We start from the raw sequence: 27969 nt of genomic DNA on the forward strand, positions 1-27969 counted from the left end.
TGTTTCTCTTTAACTTCTCAAGTAAGTCGGGCATATCAGCAACTGGTGTCGGAGAGATTTCTCACTCTGGAAGCATGCATGCCCTGTTTGCTGTTTTACTGCCTGTTTATACCCTTAGCTTAGCATCTTCAAATCATTCTTTTAGTTGTGTAAATCAAGAGAGAGTCCCAATCAGTAACTGACAGGAAAATCCTGTTAATCAACCTGCTCATTATTGGTTATCAGAAATTTCTAATTTGAATGAGTTACTTTCTTCAGTGACAAGAGGTTATCCAGTTTGGAACGTATTAAGAAACTAATTGACAACCAGGAAAAACATACGTGTCCTTGGAAAACAAGGTAAATCATGAGAGAAAAACAAAACAAATCAGGAGGAGGAGACACCTGTCACATATGGAGAATGTCTCTTCCTGCACCTAAACACGAGTTAATCACAAAAGAAATATTTACCATGTTAATTAATCAAGGATAGACATTTCACACAGTTACACACCAGACAACTAGGAGCCTGCCTGAAATCATCCTAATTATAGCAAGATAAGCTGGAAGAGATACCTCATTATTTCTTTTCAGATGGCTTAGCCATGAACTCGCATCCTCTTGCATTATACAGTTAGCATCAGTATTCTGTATTTTAACTTTTGTCAGTAGGCCCGAGCTTAGCATGAGTTTCAGAGTCATCAGGCTCCCTCATCACCAGTCCGGATGGAGCACTTGCCGCAAAAAAGTGGCTGGATGCTCCTGGCTCCAGCTCTGCTCCTTTCTCTCACCTGAGATAAATTGGGGGTGACTGTGATTCCCCAGGCACTCCTTTACGCCCACTGCTTCTCCCTTCACAGTCAGATACAAGTGGCATCCAGCAGTGCAGTAAACTACTGTACTTAAATGTGTGTGTAGATGGTGGCATTGGGATTAGTTTACTCCAGCTCAGTTTAAGCCAGAGTATATTCAGTTGCATTAATTGCATGTGTAAATGCACCCAGTGCCAACTATTTATATGTCCCTTCAGTGCAAGGTTGTATATCGTGACTCCATTGCTCCCAGCAGAGCTTCCCCTGAAGAAGGCCAAAAGCTCCTCCAGTGATCTGCTTGGGTCAATCTCACATTCCTGGTGCTTACATTTCAGACATCTGAGCAGCCACATGGACACAACTGCATATGCAGTTAATGCAACTGAATATACTTCAGCTTAATTTGAACTAATCCTGACGTCACCATCTACACATGCATTTAAGCACAGTAATTTGCTGTGCTGCCAGATACCAGGTATATCTGACAGGACTATCTGTCAGCGCAGTAAATTAGTCTACTACACCCTAATTGCCAGGCACACATAGACAATGATGCTTTACTGTGCAGCAAACTAGTCTGCTGCTCAGTAAAGCATCTTGCGTAGACATGCCCATGGAATCCTAGAATAGACTAGCAAACTCCCCTAGTTCTTGTCTTACTATCCAGCCCCTCCCCCACACATGTATGTTTCTTAATCCTGTAAAATGCCTGATATCCTTATGGTACCTACTCAGTTTGATCACCAGGACTTGCACTCCATCTGTGCATGCAACCCCGAGCTTCTTGCTGTCTAAAATTGGTGCTTACCCTTAACATGTCACTTGGTGGAGGTGGCTGCACAAAAAGTATCAGAGCAACTTGATTGGAGCCAAAAATCCTGTGGGCTTTCCTCAGACAAAACTCCCAAGAAAGCCAGTTGACCATGCAGGATTTAACGCATAAACAGTAGAGTGCATAGTAGCCTTTGGCTATAGAATGGTAGAATGGTTTTTCTAAAAAATCACTGCTGTAAGTAAAGACATTTTCCTTGTAAAAGGGTGGGGAGGGAAATCTTTCCTCACACTTGGAGCATTCTTCAGCTGTGTTTGTATTCAGTATGTGTGCTGATCCAGATGGTATTTCTGCTCTATTAGATTTAAACAAAAGGAGATTCTAGCAATTGTTTCCTTGTGAGAAGGAAGCAGCGCCTGTTCTGTTGTCTGGTACAGCATTCCTCTGGTAGAGCCAAAGGTTTAGTCATTTGTATCTGAATGAAAGTTATTTTGGCTAAACATTTCCAGTATAGGTGCCTAAATTTCCCCCTCAGAATCTAAAATAATTGAAAATTAGGGGAGGAAGGAACCTCAGGAGGTCATCTAGTCCAACCCCTTCCTCAAAGCAGGACCATCCCCAACTAGATCATTCCCCCCACGGCTTTGTCAAGCTGGGCCTTAAAAGCCTCCAAGGATGGAGATTCCACCACCTCTCTAGGTAACCCACTGCAGTGCTTCACCACTGAACTAACATTCAGGCTGCCTGAAAAGAAGTGCCCTGCTTTTCACAGTGGCCATCAGAGTCAGTCAGATGACTGAGGCTTTATGCTAAGATCAGACCTTTTGACTCCCAGCTGCCTCTAGGTTTTTTTCAGCAAGAAGAGTATTTTCAGCGTTCCTCTCTATAGCTGGACCTTCAAAGGCCTGATTTTATGGAACACCTTTCTGGCAAATCCCATTTCCAGTCTCTGTTGTGCCTTATTGCCTTGTGGCTCTCTGAAAGGCTGCGCTGATCACCATGGGGCTGGAGCTTATCTTTTTTGCACTGGCTCTGAAGAGCCTGGTCTGGAGTAGGATCTGACTCCCCACTGCTGCATGCCTTTGGGCATAATTTACCCCAGTCTAAGGTGATGCCATTTTGATTCAGACATATTTGGTGCACATTCTGTACCAGGTTTAGCCTCCTCCTGGCCTTTGAAGAGCTCCCTTTGATTTTGCATGAGCAAGGAAGTTCGAGGACATATTTATGAAATAGAGCACCCATTTTGTAGGAATCTCAGGCCAAGGCATCCAAAACACTGTTGAAATGCTGCCTGCATGTCAATGAGCAGTAATATACTATGAGGCAAGGGTTTACTGAGCTGCAAGTCCCTTTGCTTCAAAGTGGGCAGCTCTTCAACTATTAATTTATGGGTCTGATGAAGGGTGCCTCGGAGAGAAGCATTCAAGAGTGGATGGTAGTCACCATATTTTTTCTCCTTCATGAGTAGCAAAATCCTACAAGATGAATGAAGAACAGCCCATTACCTACGTCCCTTGAAGACAAGATAGGTCTTTCCTACAGCTCATCATTTAACATCTGCAGCAAACACCAAGTATCATTTTTTCTAAGGCTAAAATGGGATTGTAGAAGTTGCTGATTAGCTGCAGGGTGGACTGTCATAGAATAACTCAAGTATGCCCCACTGTGGGTTTTATTCTAGATAATTTGCATGAAGGGATTTAGGTGAAATATTTGGGAAAATGTACCAAGTAAAGCAGTGGAGCAGATTACTTAGGGAAGCCATGGAATCTTCTTCATTAGGAGTTGTTAAGAAGACAGACATATGTCAGAGCTGACCTAGGTATCTTTATTGTTGCCTCAGAGCAGAGGGATAGACCAGATAATCTCTGAGTCCCTCCAGCCCTATATGTCTATAGACAAAGACAAATGGACATTTTGCTGGCATAATTTAGACACTAACCATTTGCATACTTGATTGTCAAAATCATTAAACCATTAGTTTTGCTCTGCAGCTGTTTACAGCCTTTTTTGTAAATGTTGCCTGTATTTGTGGTTGTTGCAGGCTTCCAGATAACATCACCTTTGAAGAAGGGGCCCTTATTGAACCCCTTTCTGTGGGAATCCATGCCTGTCGAAGGGCCGGAGTCACTCTGGGAAGCAAAGTCTTCATCTGTGGGGCAGGTGCGGTATAGCCTATGTCAGCCGTTGTGCTCTCCATTTGTGGTGAATGCTCCAGCTAAGGGAATCACAGGGTGCCTAGTGCATTCCATGCTGAAAATTTGAGTCTTTACAGCTTGCATTTCCATAGTGAGGCTATTTCATATTTCTCATAACACAAGAACTAGAGGATGCGCAATGATGTTATTAGGGAAGCAGGTTTGAAACAAACCGCAAGAAGCTCTTTCCACATAGTGTATGATTGAATTGTGGAACTTATTACCACAAGAGGTGCAGACACTGGTCATTTAATTGTGCTCAGATTTATTCAGAATAGGTGCATCAGCAGGTATTAAGCATGATATTTAGGACTGACACCTACAAATTAGGACTTCTAAACTTCTGAACACTGGATGCTGCAAGGGAAAAGAGGCAAGGACAGATCAGTCTGGATAATACCTGCATATTTACTCTTCCCCTTTGCAGCTGCTTTGGGCCACTGTAAAATGCATCCTGCTGGGTTAGATGGACCTATGGTCTGACCCAACATGGCAGCTGTTACGTTCTTATGAGGCTCAAGGTGGATAGGGGCTGCATTGCTCTACTTCATCACATTTTGACCAGCCTTCTCCAAACTATATTCATCATACACACTGAGTGCATCTACATGTGCAATTAAAGCACCTGAATTTTCTGAGAGACAATTCAGGCTCATTAAAGCACTCCCCAGTGAACATCTGCATGTGCACCCCTGTCAGGAGTATATTGAGCCCGACAGGAACAGCCAAGTCCAGGCTCCCCTAGGTGCCAATCTCAGGCTGTCATGAGACATGGGGGCTTAGCCCCAAGCTCCAGAGGGTTGTGGGGGAAGCTGTTCTGGCTCAGTAAACATCTATGTCCTAGATGGGGGGTGATTGGGCTGGCCTCAAGCTCTGGTTGGGGGTGGGGGAGAGCTTTACTGGCTAGGCGGGCAGCTGCCTCCCAGCCATGTGGAGACCAGGACCCATGGCTGGCAGGCAGCATCCTGCTGAGCCAGGAAGACCCTTCCCCCACCCCTCTCCCTGTGACTCCCTGTTGCCTAGGTTTACTAGGAGCAATTTGCTCCCAGTCAGCATCTACACATGCAGTTTGGCACATTAGTTAATGCACTGTTTTTCTAGTACCTGTATCTAGCACATTAGTGTTCTGCATAGTAATTGCTGCACACGTGGAGATGGCGATGCTCTACGGTACATTAGATTAGTCTAATGCACAATAAAGCATCTCATGTAGATGCATCCGTTCAGGCTAAACAACCAGGCAGGCTCATTCCTAGACACTCACCTTAGTTGGTATTTCCTTCACAGTAAGACCCCAGCCTGGAGCAGTAACTGCTGGGCCAGCAGATGTGTCCTGCACTCTACAGCCAATCATGGCACTGTCATAGTCCCATTGCTGTTCCTCCCTGGAGCACTATAGGTTCTCCCCTAACTTGACCAACACAGGTTTTAATCTACATTCATAGCATAGCTGATGGTTTATCTTCATTGTTGTATTTTCTGTTTCTCCTCCTTTTGCTCAGGACCCATTGGGCTGGTTACCTTGCTTATTGCTAAGGCAATGGGTGCTGCGCAGGTGATAATTACTGGTAAGTTCTTCTTTTAACCTCTAAAATACTGCCTAATTCCTATATTTAACACCTTACAGACTGTCTAGTTTCCAAATGCTTCATGAAAGTGGGGGACAGTTGCAGGGGAAGGGAAGGGAAGGTTTATACCTCCTAGTGAGTGGGGATGGGGTAGAGTTCCTGTCTGGAATCAACCTGAATATAGCCTACCTTCCTGTTCAGCTGGCTTCTCAGCTCTCAGTCAGTCTGGGGCTGTATAAGGAGGAGTCAGGTTAAAGGCGGCCCCCACCTTCCAGATTTGCCTCAGGGCATTTATTCAGTTATAGATTTTGACACCCAAATAACCCATTCCTCCCAAAACATGGGCCATTGAATCTCATGCATTGATTACTCCCATCAAGTTTAGTATCTTGTGCCTGAGCTTGGATGTGCCTTTAGAGAAGAGACATCCAACTTCAGTGTAAAGACTCCAAGTGACAATGTCTCTACTACATCCCTTAATAGATCTAATGAGTTACATTTGCATTTTGTTTCCACTTTGAACTTTATTGACTTCAACTACCAGCTGTTGGGTCATGTTATACCCTGGTTGCCAGATAAAGTACCTCTGGTGTCATATTTCTTCTTCCTGTGTAGCTACTTATAGATGATGCTCAAATCATCTGGTTTTCTTTTTGAAAAACTAAATAGATAAAGCTGTGTAAGTCTTTCATTGTAACTGCTGAAGAACAGATTCAGAAAATCAAACTGACTAAGAGTTAGGTCATTAGTTATAACAAGTATACCATAAATCAGTGATTTTCAACCTTGCCTTGAGCTCCTTTCAAGGGTGCCACACATTGTTAGCACTCTAAGGTGTGCAAATGTGATTCAGAAGATAAACCCAGAGACTTCAAATAGGAATTAATGGTGTTAAAAACATCCTGACTGTTGTGGTCATTCTGAGTTCTTTGCAAAAGAAAAACTTCTCTATTTTTCTCCATAGTCAAAAAAACAAATGAAAGCTAAGAGCTGGCATTTTCCAAGGATGTCTCAAGTCTAACAAGGGATGCTTTGAGTCAGAAAAGTTTGAGAACCACTGCCATAAGTCAATTTGTTACCAGTGTTAAGAAGTGGGGTTTTTTGCAGTGATTGCAGCAGTTTAAAAGGTGTAAATTTGATCCTTCTTTCTTAAGACCCCAGTACTTATAGCCCACTTTTTAAGTACATATTAGCCAATAACGTATTGTAGGCATGGTCAGATTCTTACAAAATTTACCACACAATAAACTCATGCAAGTCAGTTTGCAGTGCCTTGGTTTTGAACAGCGCATTCTAGAAACTCTACAAGCTTAAAGACAGTGTGTTCTTAAATGGACTTTTCTAATGAGGATATGCCTGCTGCACATCAATAGAATCATCCATTTATTTTTGTCTTTCTGTTGTGCTTTACTCCTGACACCAAGGAGCATATTAGTGTGTCAGTCTAGCACACATACAAGCATGCTGGAAGTTGTACTCACTACTAGTGCTAATACAAGTTGAGCTGGGGGTAGCAGCCCGGGGCTGGCAGGCTGACTCCCTGGACACCTGAGGGGTGCTCCTACCCAGCTCACTGTGCTGCTCACATTCAAACAGCACACCCAGGAGTAATAAATTCTGGAGTTTATTCATGGACAGAGATATGTACACTTCAAAAGGAATGTGGCCAGCCTGGAGAGGGTTCAGAGGAGGGCCATGCGCTTGGTGAGAGGGCAGCAGGGCAGGCCCTATGAGGAGAGACTGAAGGACCTGAACCTGTTCAGCCTCAGCAAGAGGAGGCTGAGGGGGGACCTGGTGGCTGCCTACAAGCTCATCGGGGGGATCAACAGCAAATAGGCAGAGTCCATTTCTCCCCAGCACCACCTGGGGTGACAAGGAACAATGTTAATAAGCTGTTGGAGAATAGGTCTAGGTTAGAGATCAGAAGGCAATATTTTACAGTTAGGGTGGCCAAAGCCTGGAACCAATTTCCCAGGGAAGTGGTCCTCGCCCTTACCTTGGGCAAATTTAAGAGGAGGTTGGACGATCACCTGTCTGGGGTCTCGTGAACCCAGCATTCATTCCTGCCTGTGGCAGGGGGTGAGGCTAGATGATCTGTTCAGGTCCCTCCTGACCCTAGCTACTATGAAACTATGTGGAAAACACTGTAACCATCTTGTCCAGTTAGCACTGGTATTGGATTTTGCTGTGTGCACTCCCCAATGAACATTTGTGCCATCTTAGTTAACTGACTTTTCCCAAGTAATGTATCTAGGAGAGGGCCTGAACACATGAAACAGTTATGCTGCTTTAAAAGAAGGCAGGTGGAAGAGCTACCATTGTTCAACTGAATCGGCTGTAATTGTTGTGTTTGTCCTCTATCCAGTTACATGGAACCTGAACTGCAATAATTTATTAACTATTTCATTGATTTACAATCAGCAAGTCTCCCTCCTTTAACACAGTATAATTTTGTCTGTCCACATGCAAAGACTGCTTTTTCCATGTAACAGGTTATGAAATAAATTAGCAGCACAAGTAGCTGGTGGCAAAGACATCAGTATGCAAAACATCCATGTGAAAATTCCTGTTCTAAATGCTTCATGAAATACAAATGCTCTGCTATGCAAAGTTCCTGTTGTCTGAATTGGGCCAACAATAGCCTTTTGCTGACTATTTTTCTTCCATTTGTTCCTTATATATCACAATGACTGGTAAAGACTGCTATAAATAGAATTATGCTTAATGAGCTCAGACTTACAGAAATGTTCCCTAGCTAGTGGCCCTACAAGGAAGCTTTCAGGCCAATCCAACTACTCCTTTTACAGTTATGATCATGTATATCCTTGGGCATTACAATGACTATGCTTCAGTCTTCATATTAATTAAAAAACAAGGTTCCGCCCTTCTGCTATTTGAGATACATGTTTCAGGTATTGTTTGTGTCAGATTCCAAGACAGATTATTTCATTCTGCTCCCTAAATCATTCTGCCTCTTTATGTGACTTCATGTTCTCAGCAAGTAAATTGTTTTGCTCTCCTACACATCTGAGGCCAGTTTCTGTGACCTTCATTAGATCCCCTAAGTGTCAGCTTCCTCCATCTTGTTCAATTCCTTGTAAAAATGTTATGAACCTACTTCTATAACATGCCATCATCTTAGCCTTAAGACTGAGTCACAAAAAGCAGCAAGCAGAAGGAGGACTCTTTTACACTGAAATTTTCAGGGTGGAATAGAATGTTCTTGGTCACTTAAGTGTCTTGACACTGCTTCTCATTCTTGCCTGTCACCAAACTGATTGTACTCTTGCCATTGGGCATTAGTGTTGGGACCCAACACTAGTATGTTGGGTCCCAGCCTACCAGGCCCAGGCTCTGTAAACTGCTCTGAGCCTGAGTAAGCTGCAGCAGTGTCTCTCTTCTTTTGGCCTCTCCTTTGGCACACCTGTGGAGCACAGACTCTTCACAGAAATGAAGCTGAGCTAGCTAACTGCTCTAGGCCCCCAGGATCAGCTGAAATGCAACCTCCCCTGCAACTCCAGCCAAATGGTCACTCAGTACAGTGAGTGCTAGCTGTATTTTAACACTACATCCATGATCCAGATTTGACTACGCCTAAAGAATTGTTGTGGGTATGAATGCCATATGCTAGAATGAAGATTAACTACTTGCTATCTTTCCTGGCCTAGCAGATAGGGGTCTTTTCAGTACAGGTGGCTACACATAGAGGCATTCCTTTTTTTTTTAAATTACATTTCAAGGGCCAAATCAGTTTCAAATTCACTTGGGCAAAGCTCAAGAGTCAAGTTCCAAAAGTCAACTGAGCAGAGCTCAATCGTTCAACTGTATGTGGCTCTACCACCAGGCAAGTATTCTCCCTCCCAGACCCTGGGGCTTTGGCTATCCCCAAATTCAGACAGGCATCCTACATACAAGCCCCAAGCCTGGAGGCATTGGGGTTCAGATGCCCCCTAGTCTGTCTTGCTCTTAGCCAAAAGGCCGAGGAGCAAGCCAGGGGGGGGAAGCAAGAATGGCATGTCCCATTGCCACAAAACTGTGCAGTCAAGTTTCTTGCATTTGAAGAAATTTGCAGGGATCAGCCTGCCTGCAGCACAAGAGACAAGCTTCACCCTGGGAAAACCACCTTGGTGACCATGGGTTCTCCCCTGCCAGGTAAGGCATTGAGGCATTCCATGACTGAGCTATATTTACAGTGAGAACTTCACAGCATCAGCTGGAATCCATACAGATTTCTCCATACTGTCACAATCCCTTGTGCCTTTGGACAGGCTCCTGCTTATGCATGCTGTGATCCAGCTCCTGTTTGTTGAGTCACTGCTTTCATCATTCTTTGCCTTACCCTCAGTCCCTAAAACTCCAAGGCATCCTAACCCCAGTATCCATTGCCTGACTATGTTCCTCATGGGAACATTGCTGTCATTCAGCCTTGCTTGGCCTTTCTGCAGTGAAAGCTTTGGTCAAGCTGTACTTGTTTCCTATCAGTTACTTCCTCCCCAAGCCCAGTCTTTCACAGGGATTCATATTAGCACTCCAAAATAACCCCCAGCAAGGCTGAAAGATAGGAGCTGATGTGTGGAGTGGCTAGGAATGGAGTATTACATTGTGAGAGACTTGGGCAGCACCAGCAAAGCCACAGAGTCATTTAAAGATTCTTCCCATAATACAAAATGTAGAACCTCTCATCTTGATGGTGTTGACAAGTGTAGGAATGATGAAAGGTCCTGTAAATATGAAGTAAGTGATGGGATGCTTTATCCTACAGGCTCAAGCATGGTAGTTTCATGACTCCATGCACCAAGAGACAAACAGTCATAGAGAAACCGTCAACATGCTAATGTTTGCAAGGTAATGTGCAGTGAGCCGCAGATATGGTAAAGTGGGAGAAAAGATAGGTGAACAAGGGCCAGGTGTTGGATGGGTCAGGAAGGGGCATGGAGGAGTTTGTTCTAGGAAGTCTAGGGGGAGACCCATGGACACAGGACAAAGAAAGTACTGAGGTTTTTTGTGTTGGGAAGACAAGACAAGTCTGGGTGGGCCTGATCTGACCAGCTTGTAGAGCTCAGACGAAGATGAATAATAAGAGATGGGGGAGGTGGAGAGGAATACAAAAATAGGGGATTATTTGCTAATCCACCAGAAGTGGTGGATTATTTGCTAGTGTGAACTGACCTGCTGGAGCCAGCTAGCATGAGACAGCTAGGCTCCCCCTTGCTAGCCCACTTATTCTGACCAGATGCTTATTATAACTAATTACTGTATGGATGGGGTCATTAAGGAGTATTACAACTCTGCTGTCTAATGCATAGTGAGTGTCTTGTTACAGTGGTTCAGAGCCTCTGTTTAAAGTAACAACTCTCAGCCTCTGGGTTTTACAATGGCCTTTTAGCTGAATTCCTGTCGTGGGCAGTGGAGTCCCAGCAAGAAGTTAATGGCTCCATTTGTAACTGACATCAGTTGTGTTCAAACTGTTGGTTCCTGGTCCATCCTTTCTTTAAGAATCGTTGTCTTAAGGACTGCCTGTGTATGTGTACAACACTGAGCTAAGCTTTTTTGGAGAGGGCAGAGCCTGGGTTCTGAGTTGGTAGGCCTAGCAAGGCTAGCTGGGCATTGCAACTGAAGTCCAAAATCCTTTGTGCAGCTTTGACCAAATGGCCATCTTTGACAAAAGAAAAAAGCAGGTTGACTTCAGAAAACCCAGGAAAAAGCAAAGCCTGGTGGTTCTTGGAGGCACTTTTCCTTTGAAGTGATTTGACTTGAAATCATACTTTGCTTTAAAGGCTGCTTTCTGATCACTCAGGAACACTTGTCGGAGCTTCTGAGGAGTAGACCCGTAGGCTTTCCTGGGCCAGCTGGAGAGTGGGAAAAGTCCATGAGATTCCACCCTACCCCAGAGAAATACAGACCTCCTGTGAAAGACAGTACCTAAGTATATTTTGCCATCCTGCCGCTCTGTACTGATGTGGTTACCGTGCACTGGGTCCTGCCTGTGTCATCACTATACCATATTGTGTGCAATGTTTAGGTGCTTACCCTGGACAAGCATAGATCTCAGGCCTAACATATGAACTAAGCATATGGGTAGCATCCATTTGTAGCCCTATTCTAACCATTGAGCGTGAGGAAGCTGAGAACGATTCAGATGAGGCAAAGCAGAGGTTCCACACCCCAAACTGGAAAGGTGTTGCTCTGTTTAAATCATCCTGGGTACCTTTCTTGGGCTCAAATATAGATGAGTAATATAGCTACATTAATGTATTTATATTGTAAATAGCAATCATATTGATTTGGAAGGACTTCTTCGAGGTGACTTTGCTGGACTTTTTGAAGAGGTCTTGGCTGCAGGTTTTTCTGGAGTTGTGTCTGCTTTCTTAAAGAAAGTGTCCAAGGGAGTTTGGATAGATGTTCTCCAGGGAGATGGGCGATGCAGTGAACTTGTTTGCTGGAGTGGCTTTGCGTCGAATCAAGCATTGTAAAGTCGAAACTGACATCAGAAAGTCAAAACAGGGTGTCAGTTTATAAATATCGTAAGTGCTGTTCATTGTAACTCAAAACGTCTTAAGTTGAGGACTGCCTGGAGAGTTAGAGGGTGAGAGCCTGTCCCTTGCACTACAGGCAGGCTGACCCCTGCAAGATTCTAAAATGCCTCCAATGCAAGGATCGTAGCTACACAATTTATGGTGATGGGAGATTGCTCTTGGGCTTTTTCTCTAGCTTCCTCCTTCAGCCTTTTGGCTAGGGACAAGCAAGGCCTCCAGAATTGGGGCTTGCACGGAGGATGTCTGCCATGGATTTGGAAGTATCTGAAACACAGGCTGAAGAGTCTGGGAGGTAGGAGACTTGCTGGTGGTAGCACCACATAGAATTGAATGACTGAGCTCTGCTCAATCAATAGAATTCAGAACTGATTTGTCTGATTTGACCTGAGACATGACATTAAAAAAATTAAAAAGCTGCTTTGTGTGAAAAATACTGGGCCAGGGGTCCCACCATGTGGTCTGGGGAGGGGGAGGGGGAAGGGGAGGGCCAGGCCAGCAGCAGAAAGGGAAGCAGGGCTGCATCAGTGCAGCCCCTGCTCATCCTCCTACTGCCAATGGCCATGTCCAACAGGGCTTAGGAGTCTTAACTCTGCAGCATGCCCTGCTCCACCCTGGCCATGCCCCCACAGCTTCCAGTAGCTCAATAGACCAGGTTCTTGACACCCCTGCATTATGAGGCTGTCAGCACCTCTGTCCATCTCCCCCAAGATGGTTGCTCTGAACTGTAGATGATCCTTGTTAGATTAACAAAATCAAACAAAAATGCTTTTGGAGGGAATGGTGCACAACACATTCTAACCATTCTTCAATTTCTCAACTGTCTCAAAATCACCACTGGGAAGTGCTTGCATTCCATCAAAGATTTTTACGTGAGAAATAGTACTCTGACATTATAACTGGAACGTCATTTAATTCTCAGTGGATTTCACTTAGAAATTAATCAAAAGTTCCAAAAAATGATCACATTTTACATTTCTCAACCACAGGTGTTCACATTTTTTTAATTAACTAAAGTGTGAAGACTTCTAGGTTGTCTCCAGTTTATTAGCCAACATCCATAAGTGTCCATACTAGCTTTTATTCGATGTTTCTGTGGATCATTCAAGACCCCCAAACAGTTCGGGTTTCAGCTGTCTCTCTGACCTTCTCTCTTAGTGCAGATTTACTTTACTTATCCCATCTGCTCTGCAGTGGCAGAAAAGTTTGGTTATTGTCTTGACAGTACTTCTCATTCTCACCTGTCACTTTCACTTTCACCAATGTCTTCAGCCCAAAGTTTCCCTTGCTCAGTCCCATCCTGTCACTCCTAGTTGTGCTCCCTAGAACCATTCTGATCAGTTTCTTCCCTTTGATCACTGTCTCACTGATACACAGAAGTAGGAATCAAGAGGCCTTCCTTGCCCTGTCACAGGTTTCCTGTGTAACTTTAGTCAAATCACTTCATCCCTATGTCTCTGACATGGGGATTGCAATCATCTATGGCAGGGAGTGGGAACAAATAGAAGTCAGGCACATTGTTTTGAACTTCTTGGAAGGAAGCCCAAAAAGAAAGCAGAATCTTATTGCTCACATAATTGTAGGCTGTTTACACGTTCCTCCCTTAATACTCTCTCTGAGGTGTGCCTATATTGTGCTACTATTATAAGCTTCTCTTTAACTTTAGCCCTCCAGCAGTTACATCTTCTTGCTTTTCTCAGCTTTTCCTCCAGCTGGCTAGCTACATCTGAGGTGGGGAGGGGTGAATGAATGGCACCACTTGCTGGTAATCATTGGCATTAGGTGGAAGAGCCATTTGTAGGAAATGCACTTGGTTGATGCAGAGATGGACAGATTTCATAGATTTCATAGACATTAGGGCTGGAAGGGACCTCAGAAGATCGAGTCCAGCCCCCTACCCAAGGGACAGGAAGTCAGCTAGGGTCACAGGATCCCAGCAAGATAAACATCCAATTGACTCTTAAAGGAATCCAGAGTAGGTGCTTGCACCACCTCTAGAGGCAGTCTGTTCCAGGTCTTGGGGGCTCAGACTGTAAAGAAGTTCTTCCTTATGTCCAGCCTGAAACGGTCTTGGAGAAGTTTGTGACCATTTGACCTTGTCATCCCGTGGGGCGCTCTGGTGAACAGGCATTCCCCCAGATCCTGATGTATACCCCTCATATACTTATAGGCAGCCACCAGGTCCCCCCCCCCAAGCCTGTGCTTTTCCAGGCTGAAGAGTCCCGTAGCTCTTAGCCTCTCATCATAAGGTCTGTTTTCCTGACCTCTGATCATGCACATGGCTCTCCTCTGGACTCTCTCAAGCTTTTCCACATCCTTTTTAAATTGTGGAGCCCAGAATTGGATACAGTACTCCAGCTGCATCCTCACCAAGGCCGAGTACAGCGGGAGGATGACATCCTGGGATTTGCTAGAGAAGCATCTATGGATGCAAGCCAGAGTTTTGATTGCTTTGCCAGCTGCAAAATCACATTGGTGGCTCATATTCATCTTGTTGTCAATCATGACCCCCAAGTCCCTTTTGGCCATGGTGCTAGCAAGCATAGCACTGCCAAGACTATAAGCATGCTGTGGGTTTTTCTTCCCAAGGTGGAGTACCATGCATTTTTCGGAGTTGAAGGCCATCAGGATTTCATCCACCCATTTTCCGAGCCTGTCAAGGTCAGCCTGGATCACCATCCTGTACTCGGATGTGGACACTTTACCCCCAAAGTTTGGTGTCATCAGCGAACTTGGCCAGTCCATTCCTGACACCAATCAACGTCCACATCATTAATGAAGATGTTGAAAATGATGGGCCCAAGGACGGAGCCTTGGGGGACCCCACTGGTCACAGCGCACCACAATGATTGACTTCAGTCAACTGCCACTCTCTGGGGCTGACCTCGAAGCCAATTCCCCAGCTAGCGGACTGTGATGTAGCTGAGGCCACAATTGGCCAGTTTTTCTATAAGACAGTCGTGGGATACCAGATCAAAAGCTTTTTTAAAGTCGAGATATATGACGTCAATCTCTTCTCCCTTGTCCAGGTGATAGGTCACCTGGTCATAGAAGGAGATGAGATTGGTCAGGCAAGACCTACCCACAACAAACTGTGCTGGCTATCCCTCAGGATGTTGCCTTCAGCCAGTTTGTCAAGAATGGTCTCTGATGATTTTCTCCAAGGTCTTTCCAGGGATGGAGGTCAGGGTGATGGGCCTGTAGTTCCCCGGATCTACTTTCCTCCCTTTCTTGAAGATAGGCACCACATTGGCTTTCTTCCAATCCTCGGGCACTTTGCCTGAGCACCGCAAGTTCTCGAAGATCCGTGCTAGTGGCCGAGCTATGATGCTTGCCAGCTCCTTAAGTACCCTGGGGTGTAAGCTGTCTGGGCCAGCTGGCTTGAAGGTGTCCAGCCTCTCGAGGCGTTCCTTCACATGGTCAACACTGACGAAAGGTAACAGCTGTCCCTCGCCCTGACCGTCCCATACCGTATTGAGCAGGGCCATCCCTTGGGGCTGCTGAAAAACTGACGCAAAATACCCGTTGAGCAGGTTGGCTTTTTCCTGGGCGTCGGTTGTCAGTTAACCCATATGGTTTAGCAGGGGTCCAGTGTTACCTTTGCTTTTCCTCTGGCTCCCCACAAATCTAAAAAAGGACTTTTTATTGTCCTTGATATATGTAGCCAGTTGGAGTTCAGTCACAGCTTTGGCTTTCCTGGTTCGCTCCCTACAGGTCCAGACCAGTGCAGAGTGGATCCAACTTTGCATCCTTTATAGGCCTTTCTTTTTAGTCACAGGAGGTCCACTAGTTCCCTGCAGAGCCAAGGGGGCTGCTGTGCCCTTTTGCTGCCTTTCCTCCGAGACAGGATAGACATTGCTTGTGCTTTCAGGATCGCTCCCTTGAGGAACAACCATTCTTCCTGAACTCCCCTCCCCTTTGGGTTGTGGTCCCTTAGGGCCTCGCCAACAAGCCTCCTGAGCTTGTCAAAGTCAGCTTTCCTAAAGTCAAGGACTTCTGCTTTGCTGACTGACATGCCTGCTTTACGGTGGATGGTGAAGCTGATCAGCTCATGGTCGCTGTCTCCCATGGTCCGGTGGCTGTGATGCCGTGACCGGTGTGTACTGCATTGTTCTGACCAGTCTCACTCTTGCATCATGTTTCCCCATCTATCTGATGTGCCTGGCTTTCTCATCTTATACTCCAGGTGTATCTCCACCAAAGTGCCAGCTGTGATTGCAGATGCAGACTTGTCTGGGCGAGCTTTAATCCATCACATAGTATAGCTACATTAGCAAGAATTGTGCAAGTCTGGGTATGTACTAGAGTGGCTTAGGTGCCTTGAGCTCCTTGCTGCGATGGCTTCACAGCTCTTGGCACTTGAGCTGGCTGGATTACCACTAGCTCACGCCTACTGCAGGCATAGCTCTTGACTGCTGTGTAGACTTCCCTGTAGACTGTAAACTCTTTAGGACAGAGACTGCTCCTTTGTTACATATTTGTACAGCACTTAACACTAGCATCAAAATATATGTCTTCAGAGCATAAGGCAGTGACATTCAGAAAAACCGAAGCTAGCTGTGAACAATGTTTGGTACTGGAAGCAACATAGCTGCATTAGCATGGTGCTCTGCCTGGACTGATGCAAATGTAGTGTACTCGGGTACCCTAGCTAGCTTGTGCAGAGCAAGCTTGTGTTTTTGTGCAAGGTCCTGCTAGGGTACTGCACTGATAGGCTACCCTGACTGTTACTGCAGCACAGATAATAAATAGCAATGATTATGCTGGGAGGGAGTAAATTGATCACTGTCCATTTAACTTATCAACCACGCCAGCCAAATTCACCTCTTGCCTCACAGTTCCTTAAATGACAAACCAGACCATCCAGGCAACTCAAATGGAAACAGATGTTATTAAACTCAGACTAGTAAAGGGGACCTAGCAGAAAAGAAAGGAGGGAAAGAACACAAGGTTGAGTTCACTACCAAGTCTTACCTCCTCTGTGATCTCCTCCCACCCACCCCAGGATCACAGCATGCAGCAGACAGCAGATCTCCTAATTTTCACAAATCTGTTTTCAGTGTGAGTGATTGAGGATCTAACTTAATATAATCTTTGTAGGGGGTGCACCGCCATGCTCAGGAGGTGCACATGCACCTGTGTGCACTGTCTACGTGTCATCCCTGTAGCCAGGTTCCTCTCCCTCCTTTCAGGTGGCCAAGACAATGCCTGGGCTGGGCCCAGAAAGGATAGAGAGGGAGGAAGCAGTGATGGCTGCAGTTTGTTAGCCCAGGCCTCAACATTTGGTCCTCAATATCTTTGAAACCCTTATCCCTCATCAGGAACACACTTGCCTCAGGGCTCCTTTGCAATAATTTCCTTTCTTGTATGATGTTCCTCAGCCAGCTCCAGCTTTGTGACATCTGTTTCTTTCTCCCCCAGATTTAAGTGCCTCTCGCCTGGAAAAAGCCAAGGAGATTGGGGCAGATTTCACTCTTGTGGTGAAAAAAGAGACACCACAGGAGCTGGCCTCCAAGGTACAAGGTTTGCTTGGCTGTATGCCGGAGATAACTGTGGAGTGCACTGGGGCACAGGACTGCATTCAAGCTGGCATTTATGTGAGTAGCTCCTACCATGGGCATCCATCAGCACTGGCATTTGTTTGCATCTTTTCAGGTTGATTAATCGGAGTGAATGCAAATAGGTTTGAACAGTGTGATGATAGTATTTCAGTGCCCAGACTCCTTTCCCAGCAGAACAAAGTCAGAGTTCACCAAAAGTAATTTCAGCCTACTTCTTCCAGGCAGCCATGTACAGCCTTGTGGGTGACCTTACCTTATGGCAATGTCCGAATCAAGACGTGTCAGTCTTCCTAAGCAGTGTGAATGGTAGGACAAGTGCAGGCCTCCAGTGCTTTATGGGAATGAAACACCCTCTGACTTCAGCAAGACTTGTGTGCACAGGACTACCAGCAGGATTTGGTTCATTATGCACAGGCCAGAATTGTGAGATTTGCTCTTCTCCCTGGTGCAGGAATGCTGGGTTCTGTGCCTGGGGCTAAAGCAGCCTTGTCTTTGCTGAGCTAGCAGTGCCTGGAAGTGCTCTGCTCTCCCACGGAGGTGGACTGGGCCTGCACATTGCAAAGCCACTGTTTGTGCCTGAGAGCCCAACTGGACACAGGTGAAGGGGATTTCTTTTCAGAAAGCAGAAGCTCTACCCTTTCTTTAGATCATGTCCTTTTGAAACATCCCAAGCTGGAGCCCTCAAATCACACAGGCATTTTTGAAAAAACAGGCTTTGGGTTTTCTGGCCAGCTGGGATCTCTGGCTCACTGCACTAGCAGGAGCTGGCAGTGATCTGTGCCAGAATGTGGCATCAAAAAGGTTTGAGTGCTCTATGCAGTGTTTCCTGTCCCCACTGCTCCTTCCCCCTTTCTGGCAATGCTAATAGTTTGATGATGCAGGCAGTTCTTCTTCCCTTGAAATATCAGCCTTGGAGAAGATAAGTAGGGAGTCAGCAGCTGCCACACAGGAGAGATGATTGTCAGCCCAAAGAAAATGTGTTGCTTCAGCTCCCACTTGGGATGGGCTTTCTGTGGGTATAAATACAGTTGGCAGTCTCACTCTCTTGTCTGTGCTTTTCTATCCCCCTGCCTTACTGAGGGTCCCATCAATGGCTCTTTACCCTCTGCATTCTCCTGCCTCTTAGTATGCCTCACATTAGTGACTGTCCTATTTCCAGCTGCCTCTCAGACCTTGTCTTCATGGTAACTTTGAATTACAGTCAGGTATATTCCCTAATTGAAGTCTTGTCCCCACAAAAAGCCCATTAACATAAATCTGGTCCACTCTACAGTGTGGCTTCAGGCTGGCTCACTCAAGTGCTGTTTGTCCTCCAGCCCTTTCTCTCAGTTCCCCTTCATGTGTCTGAAAGGGACAGACAAGTTCTCCCACAATTCAGTGGTAAGAATCCTTTGAGCATCTCAGATATGTTTCCAGAACGCTTTGTGCCATACACAGGCGAGCATAGTGTTGACATAATAGCCCATGGTTCATAGTCACTCTCACCTGAGCTCAGGTAACTGAAGTAGTTTGTGCATGGTCTCCCTGTATTCACTCCACAATGAAATCCAGCTCTTAGACTTTTCCTTTCTTTCATCTGAAATCCAGTCTTTCCCAGACAACACTCCTGATCCACCTCCAGGGCCCTCATTGTTGCTTTCTTGACCACTCCTGTGGGAGTTGCATGTCAAAGTACTTTTTAAGTCTTTCTAGGTAACTATCTGCACTGCTAGATGCCAGAAATTTGGCCTCTAGGCATTTAAAAGACCATATTACATCAAGAATCAATAGGACTTAGGCTCAGAAGGGCCCAAGTCACTACTGAAAATGAGATTTAAGCACTTGCCTCTCTTAGCGGGGTTTTGTGGCAGGGCACTGTGCGTGCATGCTACTTTAAGGGCCCAGCCAAGCAGCCAGCAGGTGCTTGATTACAGCAGCCATTTTAGATTCAGGGCTGCCTATATAAACAGAACAGTTCACTGCTGGCAGGCAGGAACATCACCTGGCTGCAAGGCTTCTTGGAACATCCTGGAGGGAAGGGCAGGAGCTATAGGGGATGGCTTGGAGGCTCCTGGTCCTGGGCATGACCTAAAACTGCACCCTGCCGGGAGTGGGTGGCCTGGTGGGGCTCTCAGTGGTGCAGGAGCCCCCAGGAAATGCCAGGCCAGTTACCACCCTGGTGAAAGTTGGGTTGGGGCACCTTAATAACCCCAGCTCCCATAACTGGGTGGTTTACCCCCTAGTAGGGTCCAGAAGGCGGACCCAGGGGAGTGAGTTGGGGCTATAGACTCAGAAGCCGGACTTGAAATCCTTCGATTGGTCAATGCTGGGGCCAGGACCAGAAGGGTCAAAGGGCCAGGGGACCATTGCGAGGGATGCCCAGAGCTGAGGGCCTGGGTTTCTGACTGGTCTGGAGGTGAGGCCAGGGTCTGTGTAGCCAAAGGTCCCGGGGGACCACACCTGTAAGGGGGAACAGCTCAGGGAGGTAGGTAGCCCAGAATGAAGGTGGAGTAGGCTGCCTGAGTGGAAGGATCCAGTTGGAGTCTAGACTGGAGGATTCTGGGGCCCAGAGTGGGGCCGGTGATGTTAACAACTCTGGATGCCATCTGTGAGGCTTGGGCTGCGGTGTAGGGGAGGAACGGGGCCACAGCTAGCACCCCCTGGCACTGGGGTAAGAAATGGGCAGCCTCCCGCTTAATTAACATCCTAATTAGATAGCAACAAGGCATGGCAGTAAAGAAGGCGGGCTGTTGGCCCAGAAACAGGTGGGTGGGCCGTTGATAGACTGGTCCTGAGGAGGCCCCCTGTTACAAGTTTGAACATGGGTCACTTGGTAGCTGAAGAGTTTTTGAAATACTGTGATTGTCTTGTTCACACATTTTCTTCTGATTGCAACACCTCTTGCTCTTGGCTGTGCTTCCTCATTGCCCTGAGTTTCTTATGGCTGTAGAGATTTAATACCTTTTATAGACTGCTAATAGGGCTTTGAAGTAACAACTGATACTGCCTTAAGAGCAGAAAGAAGGCATTTGTATTTATTTTATTTCTTTTATTCCTTCTCAGGCCACTCATTCTGGAGGGACCCTTGTCCTAGTAGGGATGGGGCAGGAAATGGTCACTATCCCTATTGTGAATGCTGCTGTGCGAGAGGTGGACATCAGGGGAATATTTCGCTACTGCAACACGTGAGTACTGTGCAGGACTCCCAGCCAAACTGCTCCCTAGTGCACTTTTCCATAGGAGACCAAGAATTCACTTGCCCAAGCGAATGGAATTGGAAGAATCCCCTTCACTGTTTGCATCTCTGACCATTAAGTTACAGGGCAGCGAAAAGCATCACCCTAGCAGAGCAAGTCCCTGCCATAGTGAGGCAGTCTGTTACAGCCTGACCAGTGGTGTGAAGAAGTTTTAGACTCCCTGCCCTAACAAAGAGTATAGATAGATAGGATCATAGGAATGTAGGTGTAGAAGGGACTTCATGAGGTCATCTAGTCCAGACTCCTACTTAAGGCAGGATCATTTTTGACTAAACCAGCTCAGTCAACACTTATATCACAGTGTAACACATGTCAGGATTGAATGATATAAACTGTTAGAATATAATTGTTACATGGGCATATTCCTATATTGGTTTCCTTCCCGGTTAAATTTACAATGATTTATCTCACTTACTAGATGTTCCTGTAGCATGAAACTCCCCCTCCCCTTGTAAAGCATTTAAAAGTTATGTCCATCCACACCTTCAGATATCTATAAATCTTTGATCACAGAATTTACCAGCTCTGTTAATATCCTGCTACATTGCACTTAGTAACCTCTTGAGTCAGAGAAAGAGATGGTAGTTATCACACTGGTTAAATCCAGGGACAGCGATAAAATTCTAATGCTTTGTGTTCTGTAACACACCTCATTCTGACTGCCACCCTGGTGATTTTGCCCTTACTCACAGCTGCAGTTTCATAATTCAGCTTTCCTTTTTGGGTTTGTCAAGAGAATTGTCATTCGTGGTTATTTCAGTCTGAACAAATACCTGAATAAACAGTTAGTCTTTATCTGTGCTAGAACTAAAATTGTATATGAACCATTTTGGGGCCTTGTCTTGCTCTATGAAATCATGTTGATGGACCTGCTAATGTGATTTCCCTCGCACATGCATAAATATGGTTCGGTCACACAGGTAGGATGGACTGACCTGTACTGTCATCTGTCTCTTGGCTTTACTGGTTTGACAGACCTGGCTTTAGCTCCTGTGTTGTGCTTTTGAGCCAAGTCCTATTTCATTTTTACATGTATTAGTGGCTCACATAGCTCTGTAAGTGCAATTTTTGGCATTTAGCCAGCTTCTAGATTCTAGAGTCAGCTGTGGTTGGATATAGGTGCCCAAGTATACATGGACTGGCCTGAAGCAAGATGGAGGAGAGTAGTCCTTCCACCTTTCCACCCAGTAACCTGAGGATTAAGGTACTTACCCAAGGAGCAGAAGACCCAGGTTCTAGGCCTCCCCACACCTAGAAGGGCTTGAATTTGTATCTCTCACTTCCATCAGGCCACAGTGCAGGCATGGCACAGAACACTTGCCAATCCTTCTCTTGAAGCTGACCCACTGGGCAACCAAGGGGTGAAGATGGTGATTCTCTGACAGTACATATGTGAAAGACATACAGGACTGGGCCTTAAAAAAATTGCTTGTGGCCTGTGTATCGCAAATAACTTTCTTGATACTAAGTTTCCATGAGAGAAATTGCTTGTAGTTGGTACACAGAATAATGGGTGAGGAGATGGATAGGGATCAATAATCCAATTTCATCAAGGTCTGACCCATGCTGTGAAGAGGTTTGAGAGTCCCTGCTTTCACACAGGTTGTGTACCGACTCTGCCAAGCCCTCCCTTTCTCTCATTAACTCTTTCTGTACAGTTTGGGGATAGTGTGCTGTTTGATTTCTCTGCAAGTGCAAAGTTTTTCTGGCCACTATACATGGTCCCTACCTCTAAGGGCTAACCTCATTTTTTTTCCCATTCTGCATTCTCTTCTAGGTGGCCCATGGCAATTTCTTTGCTTGCATCCAAGAGAGTGAATGTTAAACCCTTGGTTACACATCGCTTCCCTTTGGAACAGGCTCTAGAGGCCTTTGAGACCACCAAGAAGGGTGTGGGAGTGAAAGTCATGCTGAAGTGTGACCCCAGTGATCAGAATCCTTGAAATAAAGTATTGCATTCCTCCCCCATTATATCACCTGGGATGTTATGCTTGGAGGAACAAAGATGTAGTCACACTGTGTTATGAGATAACTGTATAACAAGGGTGGAGCACACTGTAGGAGATAAGGTTACAGGTGGGGAAACTAACAGGTTTATATGTACATAAAGATGATCCACTTATATAGGAAACAGATTTGAGGCGTAATCCTCCTCCGAGATCCACATGGGAAATCTCAGCCCATTCTGCCGACTAACGCAGGTCTTTTATGGATCCAAGATGCACCTTGCTCCCAAGGAAGACCTTCCAAAGTATTCACCTCTTCTCCAATGAACTGTCCATTTTGAATGCTGTAGCGCTCTGCATCATATATCAAACAGGGCTTCCATGCTGCAGTGTGGTAGAGTAGGTTCACATACCTAACACCTTCCACTGCTGGAAACAAGCACAATAAAAACAGGGTGGCCAGACCAAGGTACTTCTGGTCTGGTGTCTGGTTCTGTAGGACTGGCCTGTTTGGTGCAAGCAGCTCTGCACTCAAATCCACTGGTGAACATGGGTATGGAATACCAGGCTGTAGAACACTGCCCGTCTCATCTCCCCACAAGAGTGCTAGAGAGCTTTATGAATACTGGAGTACGGTCTGATCATTTCTTCTCTGTAAAAAGTATCTGTGTATCCATGATGTAAATTGAAGTCGTTTTCCCACAATATTGGCAGGCAGGTTTGAAAGGGAAATGTGCTTCAGCCTCCACCAGCTGTAGCAGCGTACATGCAGACAGGAGAGAAACTATTTCAGGGACAAATTCTGGAGCCTTGTCAACTATGTCACTCTTCACCAGGGCAGGTCCATCCATGGAGAACAGTTCCGAACAGAGGCTTTTTTATCACTCAGGGATGGATGGCATAGTAGTGCAGACCACTGATCCCAGCCTACACTACAGCTTCTGCTGCTGCCAGTGCTGGTAGGGAACCTCAGGTCCAAATTAGCAGCATGGGGGCAAAAATGGTCTGGGCAGCCTCTTTTACTCCCAAGGAAAAGTGGTTGTTGGGGAATGGCTTGGAAGTGTTCACAAGGGTGACTTGCTTCTGGTATAGGGGCTGCAGTGAAGCAGTGACCTACATTACTTACCCAACCTGGGCCTTCCATTCTACTTGCTCCCTATACACCTGGCCTGCACATGAAGAAAAAAAAGCTTTAAGCCAGAAGCCAGGATGATCATCAGGCTGGGGCAGACATAGGGAGCAGAGGTATTGACATGGTATGATTTTAGCCACTTTGATTAAATAATAATTCCTACACATTGGATGTGTCTACACTAGACCTTTACTGCGCATTAGACTAACTAACTGTGCAGTAAACATTGTGCATCTACGCATGCGCCCCTATTACACTGGAGTAAACTAGTTTACTCCACAGCAGGATAAGACTTGTAAATACAAGTACTATTGTGGTGTAAAGTAAAAAACATGTAGAAGCTGCCCTGACTGACTGGGACACGAGGGTGCTCCAGTGCAGGGGCTGCTGGCCAGCTAGCCCTACGCTAAAGCACCTTCGTGCCCCAGCCAGCCTCTCTGCAGCACATTGAGCTGGGGGGGAGCAGCCCCAGGCTGACCCTTTGGGCTCCCTGCCAGCTGGGGCTACTCCACCCCAACTCAACATGGTGGAGTCCTGGTCATACATTCAAACAGCACACCCAGGAACAATTAACTGCAGTGCAGTAAGCACTGGAGTTCATTGCATTGCATTAATATGCATGTGCAGATGCATCCAATGCAAGTTTGCTGCTAAATTCTGAGCAACGTGGAAAGAACGGGTATTTTTTAATGAACCGTAGTTAGTCTGCGATTAGGTGTTCAGCAGCTTGGTTCTGTGCTACTGTGACTGCATTTGCCAGACCTGGCTTGATGAGCATTGCAGGGGAATGATTCTAGATCACAGGTGGGTTCTGCAAAGCAAAATGACCTGCAGTCACCATTTCCTAATACATATATCTAGCAGCATTGATTTTGATAGCAGGAAACTTATCTGACACCTGAGAGCCATTTCTTATACTGGTACTAAGCTTTCACAATAAAAGCTACTGGAAATGCTCCCTGATTACAGACTATTTCTTAGAACACTTGGTTGTTGGTTCTGATGGACTTTGTGGTTTAAGGATTGTGTCCACATTTTGACCTGCAATCCTTTCTGCGGACCAGAGGGGACTTTGGAGCCCATTCAATCCCATGTGTATCCCATGACCTAGGTTTTCAATAGATGGGATATGCCCTGTGGGTCAGTCCTCAGGGTACACTCTTGGTGGTGTCCAGAGGTGCTGAGACCTTAACATGTTTAAATCCACATCAAAAGCCCAGGTGAACAGTTGTTAGGGTGGGATGGCCCAAGATCTGGGATAATGCCAATCTTAGCTGCCTTCTTATGATAGCAACTGGATACTAAAAGGAAGTGGTGGGGTTCCCCGATATACCCGTTACACAGTCTTGAGGGTAATGATGGCCATGTGTACTATTATGATGAGACTTTTGAACAAACAAGGTGCAGTGGAATTTACTCACCACCTGCAATGGTAATTGGTACAAAAGGGACCCTGAGCAATTTTTATTGAGGACCCCCTTAGGCACTGAGCCCCCTTTTGCTTGCTGTAACTCTCACCCTTCCTTGCCTCTCCTACTTCCTACCATTAGGTGCCATCACCTGCTCTTCTAGGTCTCATTTAGACTAAATGTTCCTCAGGCAGGGGCTGGGTTCTTACTCTCGGGTAAGAAGTGCCCCATACAGTTGTGGCCTATTGAACAAAAATAAGGTAAGTTATTGCTGCCCAGCCCAGATCTTACTCCACTTATTAAGTGGCTAGGTGGACTTAGGCATGATTCTGATAGCAAGTCATGAAATAATAACCTGATCACTGTCCAAGGGCCAAGGGGGAAAGCTTGGGAATGGGCTCATTTCAAACCCATCCTGCCTCTGCTGGGGGTCTGGGAAGAGCTATGGAAATACCTCTGCCCTGTGGCTGAGGTATTTTATTGGAGGTCATTTCAGTCTGTACTTAACATGGTTCAGTCTCAGAGACTCTGGATTCTTATCCCATTACCTAGACTAGCTTTTATAACCTATATATCTCCCAATGGGTTAAATGCTTTTTTTATCTCTTTTGATCTTCAACCAATCTTCCCCTTTCTCAACATTTCCTTCCCCCTTTCCCTATTCTTAGTATTTAAAAGACTGTATTCTTATTATTACCTCCTGCTCTCTGCAAATCCATTCAGAGCATCTAAAAGTAGTCTGTCATCTGTGAAAGCTCATGCCTCTCCAAATGAGTTAGTCTATAAGGTGCAACCCTCCCCTGCCTTCTGCCTAACTTCAGACTAATGCAGCTAACTACACCTCTCAACTAAGTCATTCATGTATTGCCTGTTGGCTGAAAACAACCATTTCATTTTCCTTGGATAAGGGTCAGTGTGGGTGACACCTTTCTCTCCTCAGTGCTTCCAGCCCCGGTCCTGATGGACACAGTAGGGCATACAGCCATTGCCACGCATACCTGCATTACCCATTGCCTCCAGGGCCTATGCCTCTTCTCTCAGAGGCCACATGGACCATTCCAGCCTACTTGGGCTAGATGTGGAAAGTGCTGAAGAGTAACAACTGCAAAGGGAAGAATGGGTGTTTCTGCTGCAGACTAAACCCCTTCTCGTGCTGGGGCAAGAAAGCCCTCCCTAGGCACACCTACACATGCAATTAGTGCACATGAATAAACTCTGGAGCTTATTGCTCCAGAGATTTTTTTTTGCTCCCAGGCATGCTGTTTGAACGCGAGTCTGGAAGCAGTTAACTCCAGGGAAGTCAACTCTAGAGTTTATTCATGCACAGCACATGGAGCCCAGTCAGAGCAACCCCAGCTAGCAGGGGATCTTGGAGGTCAGCCTACCAGCCCGGGGCTGCTCCAACCAGGCTCAGTGTGCTGCAGAGGAGCTGGCTGGGGCACGAGGGTGCTTCAGCATGGGGCTAGCCAGCAGGCCCTGCACTGAAGCACCATTGTGCACCAGCCAGTTGCGTCAGTGTCAACACAGTCACTGCTGCTCACAAAAAAGCTTCACAGAAGAGTAATACTCATACTTACAGGTACTACCCTGCTGTAGAGTTAATGAGTTTCCTGCGCCCTGATAGGGGCACACATGTAGACACTGAGACATTCACTGCAGAGCTAATTAGTCAGCTCCACACTAAACATTTTGTATGGACACGCCCCGTCTGCCTCACTGGATGATTTTACTGACTTCAGGACCTCATCAAGCAGACAGTGGATATAACCACTAAACATGTCCCAGCAAAGGTCCTACAAGCTCTTGGTGCACTGCCCTGCCCTGTAGGATTACTGTACTAATAAAGAACCATTGTAGCCTGCAACGGTACAGACTGCATTTCCCAGCAGCAATCCTTGCCCATCCAAGATGGTCTGGGGACTCCCAGAAACAAATCTGATTGCTGGAGCCCAGAGTAACCAGCATGAGGCAGACCAGTTCCAGCCTAGCCTCCCTGCCCAATGTTTCTCCCACCCATGTGACTCTGGGGGGGCTGAAGTTCAGGACAATTCTCCAAGGCAGCAGCACCAGCTTTCTCCCTGGACAGCAGCACCCAACCCTGAACTTCCCATCTGCATCCTCTAGCAGCAACACCTGCACATCACCTCCCCCAGGCCATGATGCATTTTCTCCCTTGGAAACAATTTAATTTCATTAGGTCTTCATCCATATTTCTCCCTGAGTCTGGGAACCCCTCTTCCCTTTGAGAACTTGGTAGAGTTTTAACAGGGATTGAGGATGGCTTTGAGAAAACTGCTTCTTCCATCACCTCTCAGTGAAAACTGCCTGTTTAGCACCTCAGCTCAGAAGGTAGGGCAGAGTCAGGCCCAGAAGCCAGGTGATTGCAAGTAGGATGTCTCCTGTCCACCTCCAAGCCAACAGGCCTAATTCTGATCTTTTAACTCTAACCCTAACCCTGTCATGTGTGCAGGCCGCGCCCCGATCCCACCTTTGTCGCCATGTGCGGCAGCGATTCCGATCTCATTCCCGTCTCCATGTGCGAGCCGGGGGCGAGCCGGGCCCGTCTTCGTTGCACACGGGATGTGGCCGGCAGCCCGGGCACGCGGGGCTGGAGAGAACCGCGGGGTGGTTTAGCGCACGCGAGTTAGAATTAGTTACGGACGCGTAATGGTTGATTGAAAAGATTGTTTACTTATACCCAAAGATGGTATTGGTGTAGGCTGGACAAGTTTCCAGGCACAGCTCCCGCTTAGATCCTCGGTAGAGGAACACGACAAATCGATTGCTCCCACGGAGTTGTTCAGGCTCCGCGGGTCCGGT

General features: G+C 46.3%; 1 protein-coding gene and 1 non-coding gene across 2 annotated transcripts in view; one reads left to right on the forward strand and one right to left on the reverse strand.

The window, feature by feature from the left end:
• Positions 1-24696, forward strand: part of SORD (sorbitol dehydrogenase) — a 37221-nt gene extending 12525 nt beyond the window's left edge. Inside the window, exons 5-9 of the mRNA XM_059714847.1 lie at positions 3611-3729; positions 5267-5332; positions 17287-17462; positions 20469-20590; positions 22440-24696. Coding sequence (XP_059570830.1) covers positions 3611-3729; positions 5267-5332; positions 17287-17462; positions 20469-20590; positions 22440-22605 — 649 coding nt within the window. The 3' untranslated portion in view covers positions 22606-24696. The remainder of the gene's footprint in view (positions 1-3610; positions 3730-5266; positions 5333-17286; positions 17463-20468; positions 20591-22439) is intronic.
• On the reverse strand, positions 9327-9492 carry LOC132244276 (U1 spliceosomal RNA). Its single transcript, XR_009455859.1, has one exon. It is a non-coding gene; the product is annotated as a U1 spliceosomal RNA (small nuclear RNA).
• Positions 24697-27969: the final 3273 nt, after the last annotated feature.

Source organism: Alligator mississippiensis, chromosome 11, assembly GCF_030867095.1.
Source record: "Alligator mississippiensis isolate rAllMis1 chromosome 11, rAllMis1, whole genome shotgun sequence".
NCBI lineage: Eukaryota > Metazoa > Chordata > Crocodylia > Alligatoridae > Alligator > Alligator mississippiensis.